Source organism: Pipistrellus kuhlii, unplaced genomic scaffold (genome assembly GCF_014108245.1).
Source record: "Pipistrellus kuhlii isolate mPipKuh1 unplaced genomic scaffold, mPipKuh1.p scaffold_m20_p_2, whole genome shotgun sequence".
NCBI classification, from domain to species: domain Eukaryota; kingdom Metazoa; phylum Chordata; class Mammalia; order Chiroptera; family Vespertilionidae; genus Pipistrellus; species Pipistrellus kuhlii.
Genome location: NW_023425515.1, coordinates 40,824,966 through 40,836,153, shown reverse-complemented (window position 1 = coordinate 40,836,153; position 11,188 = coordinate 40,824,966). Strand labels below are relative to the sequence as shown.

Here is an 11,188-nt window from a genome sequence, read left to right as displayed (position 1 = left end):
AAAATAATTTTCTGAACATGCTGTCCTTTGGAGACCTGGATTCTAGGGGAAAGCTTTGTTCCTCTTTGCGTATAAATGACTACATGTCCCTTGGGCAGGAAGCCTTCCTTGTCACTTCCAGCCTGGATCACAGCTGCTATGAATATATATTTCCATGGCAGTCACCTGACCTGTGTTGTGAAGTGCTCAGTCAGTGACTAACTTAATGAGTCTCCATGACTTTGAACATGAAGTTCCAAACCCTCTTAAAGGAATAAATCCTTTTCCTCCCCCAATGGGGGACAATGGTGTGTCTGCTTCACAGGAATATCAGAGCCCAAGTGAAAAATCCAGTATAGTAACAAAACAGCAATAACTTTTCCTACCCGCTTAGCACTTTGTGATTGACAGTGTCCTTGAATATGCAACTTTGCATTTTATTCACACAGCCATGTTTGGGAAAGGTAAGAATGAGTCTTTCTAATAGGTTTGGAAATAGAGAAGGAGAGAGGTAAAGTGACTTATCCAACATCACTAGCATTAAGATCTAAAACCCAAGTCCTTTGAAGATATGCATTTCTCAGATTGAATAATTGCCATGTTTATGAAAACCTGGCTCTACTGGGCCTTTCAATGCCTGTCTTACAAGATTTGAGGGTGCAGACCACAGACCTCACACCGGTAGCAGTGAACATGGAAATCACGATCCAGAGCCACAATTCGGACAGTCTCCTCCTGGCCAGGGGCTGGCATAATAGGCTCCTTGCACACAGAACATCGGGGGGCAAATTTCCTGAAAACAAAGAGATAATCCTGGTTAGGTACTGAGCATAGACAATGACAAAGAGGTAAAACACAAAGATTAAAATAAAAGAATAAGGGAGAGAGATCAACCAATGGACTTGTGTGCATGCATATAAGCCTAATCAGTTGTCACAGACAAGAGGGGGATAAGGGCATGCGTGGGAAGGGGTTTGAAATGGGAATGGGGGGGGGGAATGAGAAGAAATAAAAATAAATAAATTTAAAATAAAAGAACAAAAGATATAAATTGAGAGGACATCTGATCTATAATACCATTCTGTGACCTTAAGCAAGTCATTTTCCTTCTCTGGGTCTGCTTCCTCAACTCTAAAATAAAGGAATTAGATTCACTGACTGTTAAGGTCCTTGTAGATCATAAATTATGATATTGAGTGATGTGGGGGAGTGAAAGTGTGAATTGCTTTTGCATGAGAGCACCTGGGAGCTACTGGTCATGTGGTATGTGGCTTGGAATTCACCTGTGATTCCAGAAACACACCCTAGGCTTAGGCAAGATCACCTGAGGGGAAAACATAAGTCCTGAAGGTCCCTACTTGTCTCTGCTATTTGCTTGCATGTGTTCTCCAGACCTGAATGAACTGTTTGGGGCTTGATAACTTTGCCTCCTTCCCAGTTATCAGAGCTTCTTTCTTTGAAATGTGTCTTGAATCCTAATTAAACTTCAAATGACTATTTTTCAAAATAGCAGAGGTTAGTGAATTTAAATACCTTTTATACCAAACTATGGCCAAGTCTTCATTTCTTACATTTTGCTTATGTTAAACTTTTGTTTGAAAAACAAGAAAATTATTGAGAGGAATCAGTCCTCTATTCTTAGCCTCTAGGTTGTTCTGAGATGGTAATCTTCAGATGTCCAGTGATCTGCACAATGAAACAATTTCTTTTCAAAGTCACTTAGATAGTCAACTAGAAGTTATGATGTATGGCCAGGCATTGGTGCACAATGACCTGTTGTGTGTCCAGGTATTAATGCAGGACTGAAAAGTTCAAAAGTTTAAGTTTCTAGAATCAGCTAAAAAAAAGAATAGAATTGCCCTAGCTGGTTTGGCCCAGTGGATAGAGCTTCAGCCTGTGGATTGAAAGGTCCTGGGTTTGATTCTCATCAAGGGCACATCTTGGGTTTCTGGCTTGGTCTCCAGTATTTGTGTGTGTGTTTGTGTGTCTCAGGGTGGGAGTAAGGATGGGGGGAGGGGTCATGCAGAAGGTGGGTGGTCAGTGATTCTCTCTTATCATTGAAGTTTCTATCTCTCTCCCTCTCCCTTTCTCTCTGAAATCAATAAAATTAAATAAAAAACAACAAGAAAGTTAAATATTTGTTGTTTTTTTCTATAAAGGATTCTAGCACTTCTGAAGGGTAATTGTACATGAACACAGATGCACTTATACCTACATACACATATACATACAATTTTGAGGTTAACTGTTGGTGAGGAATTTTATATTTCTTAACTTCTTAATATTCCTTACTATGAATAATAGCCCTAAGATTTTTTTCTCATAACAGATTAATAAAAGGCAAATATTGGCCATATATTTATCTGTATCTGGCATTTAGGGGTGGCATTTGTGAAGGCATGAAATGAGACATGCTTTGAAATAGGCATGGATAAGAAGTGAAAAGATAAAATAAGAAAAACACTGTGCAACTTCATTTACTTGTGGTAATGGTTTTAACATTGATGATGTTAAAATTTATTTGTAGTGACACTTAAAAAGAAATGATGATAGTAATCTATACTTTGCAGAGCATTTTATGGTTGTCAAAGCATATTTAGGTATATTATACTTTATATGTACATACTAATTTTCCTGGCAGCACCCATAAGGCAATCGGTATGGCTGCAATCTAAAGACATATAAATTAAGCTGTAGATAAATTTATTGCTATGAAAGAATAAATAAAAGGACTATGGTACAACCGCAGCAGTAATCTGAGTTGTTTAATTTGTATTTTATACAAGAAGTTTATACTCAGTGGTAAAAAAGAAAAAATTGCTTTGGACTATCTGGTTGTTTTCGAATTTGGGTCACCAGAAGTAAAATGAATCAACTGCAAAATTTCATTTCCCCAAACCCATGTGACTGTAAATTCTATAAGACCAGAAATATGTCTTGCCCATCACTATATCCAGGAGTTTTACCCAATTTACCCTAGTGGGGTTACTTACTCCTCTAGGATATTTCATTGCATATACTTATTATAGTAGGAATCATTTGCATCTCTTTGGAGACCACTGAATTGTGACCTTCCATAAGACAGGTTGTCTGAGTCCCCAAGAGGGGTGCAGAGGGCAGAAATTCAGTCTATATCCAATGAAATAAAGCAGCTGCATTATTTCTCCATAAAAAATATGTTATATGGGCCTTTATGTTCAATCTCAAGGTCCTTCCTTTTTGGAAAAGCATAAACTATATTCTTGCTGAGTAATGATTTCTTCCTACCAATTGGCCTCATTTCCCATGAAGAGAAGTAAAGTCAAGAGTCAGGAAGTGGTTTCTGTAGGCCCCACAGTGTTCGTTGGTCAGTGTTTTAAGAACTGTCCTAAATCCCAGGTGGTCTATTTCAAGGTTCAGCTCACCGAGCAGACAATAATAATAAAAAATATAAATTTTATAGCACTTTTGATGGTTAAAATAGCTACCATTTATTGAGTGCTTATTATGTGCCAAGCCCTGTTAAGCACTTGACTTTGTTTTCTACTGACAGCAATGTTATAAGGAGCTACTTTTATCATTTTGACGTTACAGCCTCGGGAGCCAAGGCCCAGGGAGGGATGGTCTTAATCGTCTTGTGTCCTGGTACATTTCTGGCAATCCACAAACGGGTGCTGACGAAACAAACAAATGTGCTAAGTGTAATATGCACGATAAGAAAGCACAGATTGTGGAATAAAGGCTCAATATAATGAAGGGTCAGTTAAAGAAGCCTACTTTTCTGGGCTCACTGTGCTGGCATTGAAAATACAGGGATAAACTAGGGCTGAAGAAAACAGATTGTGAGGGAGCCCTATCTATTTCTGCACTTGTTCTATTAATTTATATATGCATATCATATAATAGTGAAACAATCATTTACGGTGGGTATTGTAAAAGTTTATGGATGTATATGTGCATGCCTGTCTATTTTTTTTTAATCACTAATCAGACTATGTTGAGTGTTATCTATAGCTAGAACAGGATGCAAAGTGAAACATGGAGATGGGGAGGGATTGAGATCAGAGAAAGCTTCTTAGGGAAATGGCAATTAAGTTGTGCCATGAAAGATGGCCATTTAGGTGAAATGAGAAAGTGTGTGTGTGTTAGGGTTGAGGTCTCCCTGGAATTGCATTTGTGCAGTTCTCTAAAATGACATATGGGAAAGAGTTTCTACCTAATAGGCTGGAGGACTTGAGCCAAACCTGACTGCAGGTGGTTATGTAGGGGATGTCCCCATTAACAAGGCCTAGAAAATAGTATTTCACAAGCTTGATACTCAAAGTGCAATCCAAGACCACCTGGATGCTTGTCAGAAATGCAGACCCTTAGGGCCCACCCCCAACCTACTCAATTAGAGCCTGCAGCTAATAAGGTCCCCAAATACCTGGATGTTTGGAAACACTGGTTTATAAGAGAAATCCTTTCTCATGGGCTTCCTCTATCTCAAGGTAACCCCCTCTCCACTCCACTTTAGTTACAGCCACACAAGTATTCTTTGAATGTAGAGAAGCCTTTCCTAACTCCATACCCTCATTTATTGCCTGGGTTGACCAAGAACAAGCCCCAAAAAATTATTTGCAGAAGTCTACACTCCCCTAAAACTACCTTCTACTTAACCTTGCCACCTTCCCCCCTCCCTGCCCCTCCAGGTTTGATTTTTTTTTGTATGATTTTATTGATTTTAAACAGAGAGGAAGGGAGGATATATAATATATATATATATGAGAGAGAGAAACATGGATCAGCTTCCTCCTGCACGCCCCTACTGGAGGTTGAGCCCACAACCCAGATATGTGTGTTCCCTTTAGGAATGGAACCAGTGACCTCTTGGTGCCTAAGTCAACACTCAGATACTGAGCCACACAGGCTGGATGGGATTGGAGTTGTTAGCTGTCTTTTGTTCTAGTATTTTCAAGGCTCCGAAACAGAGTTCTGTAAAATGTTCTCATATTTTTCTTTGAGAAATAGGCAAAAGATAAAAAAAAAAAAGAGCCCCCTCCCCACCAATCCTTGCTAATCATACAGACAACAGATTTTTTTTTTTTTAAATGTATTTTAACATACCACTGAATTAGTGGTGGTGGTGGGGAGACAGTTGGGGGTTTGAGATTTTTTTTTCACTTTAGTTGCTCAAGTCTGCTTTTCTGGGGCATGCAGACTCACACACTTATGTCACCAGTTGCAAGTCTCTAATTATGCTCCCCACTTCCCGAAATGAACGATAAATGCATAGATACAGACTTCCATTTGTCAGAATTGATTTCCTGTTTTAATCAAGGGTGTAATATATCATTCTTTTTTGAAATGTGTGTGCTCTGACTATATCTAACACTCTTTCTTGGATTAGGGTAAGTCTAAGAAGGGAGAGAAGTAGTGACAGAAACATACTCCCCATTGGTATATTTTCAGTTCCCTTAAATAGATGCAGGTGGTTTTTTGTTTTTTTTTTCACGTGTAATTACAAGCTAAAAATATCAATAATGTGAAGTACAATTTATGCTGTAACTGCCCTTTCAAAGTGAGGCTTTCCTTGTCTAATTCAGGTGGAGAATCTCTGCTTCTGTTTTTTTTTTTCTTTAAATTTACTCAGCCTCATGTCTTTTGGTGAAGTTTTTACTTTCTTTGCTACTTGGAAAGTGGTCAGGAAATTCACTTTTTTTAAACTATGAGTCTCAGTCTCCCGACTCCTTGTGGCAAGTACCTCCTGGTTGTTGACGATCAACAGAGCGGTGAAAATGAACCCACAAGACTGCACATCTAGAGGCCCTAGAATGAATACCCACACTGGTGAGCCATACATGCCTCATCTCTTTCAGAGCCTCAGACTGTCTGGAAAGCCACTGCCCCACAAACACAGTTCAGAAGGCCTCTGTGTCTACTGTTTGCAAATCACATCTAAGCTTTCTTATGGTTCCTAAAAAGATGTTAACAAATGTGACCAGCCAATGACCCAACTAACAAAGTGGTGAACTAAAAATAAGCAAAACACAAAACCATCGAACTTTCATGAAAATCCAATCTATCAAACTTTCCAGAGGGATCTGCAATGAAAGAATTGCTGAAGCAGGGATGTATTTTTCCAGCCTGTGACTTTGAGGCTCTACTTTCTAATCCTCCTCAAAAGACTACACAATACTGCATTCATAAGAAAATATCCTGGGAAAAGAAGGCCTGGGTAGGAGAAGAGGGGAGGGGAGGGTATGGATGTGTTGATAGTAGCATTGAGCTGCCTCTGAGTATGTGAGAGGCTTTCATTAGTAAGGACTGAACTATTCTCGGTGTCTTTGTCCCATAACTTCCTATCTGTTGAGTGGCAGGATGGTGAGAGAATCCCTGGCTCAGAGAGAATCCTGGGCCATTACAGCTGGAGACCTTTAAAATAGGGTCTGGTCTAATGAGTAAACTGAAGAGCTCAGAGAAATTGAGCAATTTGTTCAAAGTCACACATATTTGTAACACATGTTGTTTAGGTTTAGGCCAGGAGGGCTAGTCCAGGATCCTGCCCCTCTCCAATACAAATCCTCTGTAGCTGAGTGACTTTCTCACAATTACAGCCACACAAAGCATCAGGAAGCTGTGAAGCAGTGAACAGGCTACCAAGACCACGTGGGCCACCTGATACAAATCTCTGCATTGCATGAGGAGGATCAGTAAATTCTTTTGAAGGCCCTATCAAATCCTGAGATCCTATAGCTCCAAGAGAACACTGTGTGGCCTACATGTCAGGCAGTGAGAACAGACCCTGGAGGCAGGAGGGGAGATTGCTTACTTGTGAAAGTCCTCAATGCAGTGGATGAGGCCACCAGCATCCACAGTGAACGGGATCCCATCCAGGCTACGGTGGCACATCACACAGGTGAAGCAGTGAGGATGGTAGGCCTTCCCGGTAGCTCGGAGAATCCGCTCCATGATGGGCTTGGAGCACACACTGCACTGCTCCAGGGTATTCTGGAGAGAGAAAGAACAATGCTGATGATGAGGTGGCCCTTCAACAGTGACTTACAGTACAATGGGCACTGTCATAGGACACACTGGCATGGGTGCTCACCACAGTCAGTATTTTATAATCTTTATTCTAGAGAAAAGGAAACACAGTCAGATGGATCACGTGGTTTGTCTCAGGTCATCCAGGTAAGACTTGGCAAATGTCAAATTTAAAACACATCTTCTGACTCCTCCCCTTGTTCTTTCCCACTACGGCCTGGTTGATGGCAGACTTTTAGGTAAAGACCATAGAGGACATATATCTGGCTTTCTTTCAACAGTGCAATTTTGCCATTACAGTGCAAAGACAGCCATAGACATACATAAACAAATGGGCATCATTGTGTTTTAATAAAACTTTATATACAAAAGCAGGTGGTGCTCTGGATTTTGGCCTGTGCTATAATTTGTTTATCCCTGAACTATGCAACTTAGGTTCTCCACTGGAAGAGTGCTTCACTATTACTTCCAACACTTGCTTCATCATCAAAGACCTCGTGGAGCCATCAAGGACCCTAACATTTTCCAGTGTGGTCTGTCTGGTAACAGACACACAGAGCATGCAGGCTGCTGACCTCAGGCATAGCTCAGCACAACCAACAAGGCCAGTGATCATGAGTACTTGACTCAAACATCAACTCCAGTGTAATGTTATAAGCTCTCAATGGAAAAATTGAACCTAGAGGGGTTCCAGTTTTGAGAGATCAATTAAGAAAGTCAATTTATCTATAATAGCCGCAGAGATATACTGAGTTTTAAAAATAAATATCCCCGCCTAAAGAGGACACCGTTTATAGAGTCAGGACTATGAAAGACTGATAAAATTACCTGTAAACTTTTCATTTTTCCCTAGAAATTCATGTGCTCTTTCCTAACAACCATGCTTCACATGTAATATGCTATATTCCAATTGAGATGTCTAGACTGAGTCACTGAATTTATAACCTAGAATAAATCAGGGATGGGTATCTGATGAGAGATGTGCAGAACTGGAAGGGGTATGGAAATTAAGGAGTAACTACCCTCATACCAGGAGAGCCTTTAAATGGCCATTAGGCAAGAAGTATCTGTGGGTAGATAACAAATATATTAACATCTCAACTCAGCAATGGTCTCCGATGGGCTTCCTTGTTTGCATGCTGCTTCTTTTGTAATACTTCCCTGTCCCCAAAGTGACTGCCAGTTTCCTTTCCAAACCACAGATGTGAACAACTAATTTTCTTGTTAGCAAAAACTTATATGGCCTAGCAATGTAAATAGAGCTAGTTCCATATCTGACATTCAACATTCCTTTCTATAACAACTTCCTTAATGTCTGGGACTGCTCACACACACACTCACACCTATGAGAAACTTCCATACTCTCGCGCATTGGCTAATTAATTGCAACTTGCCATATTGACCTTTCTAAGTATGGGTCAGAAAGCAACTTCACAGCGAAGCTTTCCTTGATATCTTTATTTGGAATAAACTGATTCCTTCTATCCGCTTCCTGAGACTGTAGTGCTCACAAGGTTCACTTGTGTTAAAATTATTTGTGCATCTGTCTATTTCCTCAAGGGCTGGGACTATGTCTGAGGAATGTATTTCTCTGTCCCATATTACACCTAGTATACTACCTAAAACAAAATAAGCTCAGGGTGAATGTGTGCTAAAAGAATGAAGGAAGGCATTTTGTTTACCTCCCACTTGCAGCACACTACTGGCCTGACTCCCCTGACTCAGGAATCTCTCCTAAGATGAATTAGTAAATCCATCGCTGTCCTCTCTTCAAAGCTTGGTTGCTGTGGGTACTGAAATTGTTCAGTGTACCTCTGGTCACATTCTAAACTCATGGAAACTATTAACCTAGATTTTAAAGTGGTAAAATTAAAATAGCAGAGAAACATAAGAGGAAAGTCTGGAGACAATGATGGTCTGGACAATGAAGGCCTTGCTACTCTTCTATCCTGGTGATCTGAGCTAATGTGGCTAGAAATCGTCTTCCTGAGACTTGTATTTTGTTCCTCTTGTGGGTTTTAAATTTTAACATTTTTTTAAGGGCAGCCTCTAATGTAGTTGAACAAACCAGAAAATGCTTGGCCAGAAAATGTTATCGTTTGCTTTGAGGCTTGGCTGCAAGTTTCAGTCAATTTACTTAAAGCCACCATGACCTATAGAAGCATTATTTAAAAGACAGATAATCTGGACATTTCTTTTACAAAGGCAAAACTGTGTAAAATATGCCTAAAGTGAGATTATTATGAAATGTCCACATATGAGAAATTAAAGGTTCTAAGAATGCAGCTGTTAGCCTGGACTAGAAAATGGCATCAGAGGACAAATTAACCTTGTCTAGGCAGTTCCCTTTATTGTACTCATCTCCTTTCAGTCTTCAATTGGTCTACTAGGACCCTTAGACATATATTCTTCTAGAGCAGTGTTTTCCAAAGTGTGGTACGCGTACCCCCAGGGGTACAGGAAGAGTTTGGTGGGGGTATGCTTTGCACCAGAGTTTGGTGGGGATATGCACTGCACTGTGCTTAGCTGCGCCCAATTGTACGTTCTCATGAGTATGAGGGGTACTCAGAGTTACGAAAATTATAGAAGGGGTACACATATGTCAAAAGTTTGGGAAACACTGTCTTAGAGAAAGGACAAAGACTCTTACAATGTCAGAGAGGACGGCACTGAACATTCCTGTAGTCCAGGCCTCTGATTTCAGAGGTGAGAAAACAGACCTTGAGCCCTGATGTAATTGGACCTGGGCAATGGAGTTCAATAGGGGCAGACATCAGACTGGCATTGTTCAGAGGAGGTATGATGAATTCATTATGTAGTCCTAGAGAGGGAAAATTGCCAGATAAAAACTATGAGTTATCCTTCTGGCTTTGTCAACATGCAGCATACAACTTTGGGTAAATAATTTCTTCTCTCTAGACCTCAGTTTTCTTGTCTGTAAAACAATGATTAATTTTAACTCTGTAATTTTATTACTATGTGATACATCAGTGTTAACAACAATAGGAAAAGGCCAATGTTTCCAATATAAGCTATATACTAGAAACACCAGGATAACCCCTTGTTTGATAATATAAACAGAGGGTTCGTGTATTAGAATTCTACACTATGTAACATCTACTATGCCTGGAATTTTACTTGGAATTCCAGAAATTGCTGTTGGTTGAATTTCAAGCACCATAGATGATCTTTGTGTCTTCACAAAGTAGGTTAAAATGAAAAGGTTAATAAATGATTTTTAAGAAAGTAAAACAAAAGAAGGTTTTTAAGCAAAAGAGTGGAAGAATATGTAGGGTAGGGGTGTTGTGATTGATCAGTGGGTAGGTAGGTGAGAAGAGCCTACACCGGCTTAAGAACCTTCAAATGCAGAAATGTGTTTTATGAGCTGGCTCTGGATCAGCCTCTGCTGCTCTCCCCACAGCCTCCATCTTCCTGCAGTCATGAGCTTTCTGAGACAATTTTCATAAGCTATGTTCTACAAGCTCAGACTGATTCATATCCTTTCTTTTTTGTCTAGGGAATACCTAGTCATTCTTCAAAGTTAAACTCAAGTGTTACCTCTTCTGCACAACCTTTTCTAATTTTCCCTCTGCTATATTCCAAGAAAATGAGTCACTTCCTCCAGTCCCATAAGATTGTATAATGTTTCTCTTATGCCACTGAATATAAAGTACTTGATTTAATAGTATGACCAAACTGAGCCCACACCTCTCCCCTGTCCCTGCAATGGAGCCATATGCATAGGTTGAGTTTCCTAGGAAACATTCTGAAACAGAGATTTGCACATGGGAAGTTACTGAAGAGTGTCTTTGAGATAGTCTTTGAGATCAACACCTGTGAAGGAGTGCAGAAAGTTCCTGAGTAGAGGAGTTGAACTAAGATGCAGTTACAACAAAGGATTCTGATGGTTCCATGGAATAGTCTGGAGCTGGAATGGCCCTGCAGAATTGTTCTTTCTTGAAACTAGGAAATAGAGAACTTGTACCACTGCACCTTGAGTGAAGATGAAGTTCCATTGAGGGTAATTACCAGAGAAGGACTCAGCTATGAAACATCAACTGCCAATAATCCCAGCATCTGGAGGAATGAGAGCCTCAGCCTTGAGAGGGATCTGGGCAGTGTATTACAGCATCCCCAGCAGCAACATCCTCACCCACACCTGCATAGTCCATAGCATACAGTAGACAACTGGTAACCAGCTATG

General features: G+C 40.1%; 1 protein-coding gene across 7 annotated transcripts in view; it reads right to left on the bottom strand.

Annotated features, from left to right (window-relative positions):
• The window catches only part of LOC118723992 (LIM domain containing preferred translocation partner in lipoma), a 639,355-nt gene that overhangs the window by 12,462 nt on the left and 615,705 nt on the right, over positions 1-11,188 (bottom strand). For all 7 annotated transcript variants that reach the window (XM_045583798.1, XM_045583802.1, XM_045583803.1 and 4 more), the window contains 2 exons: positions 6,770-6,948; positions 652-772 (listed from right to left, as the gene is read on the bottom strand). In XM_045583798.1, coding sequence (XP_045439754.1) covers positions 652-772; positions 6,770-6,948 — 300 coding nt within the window. The remainder of the gene's footprint in view (positions 1-651; positions 773-6,769; positions 6,949-11,188) is intronic.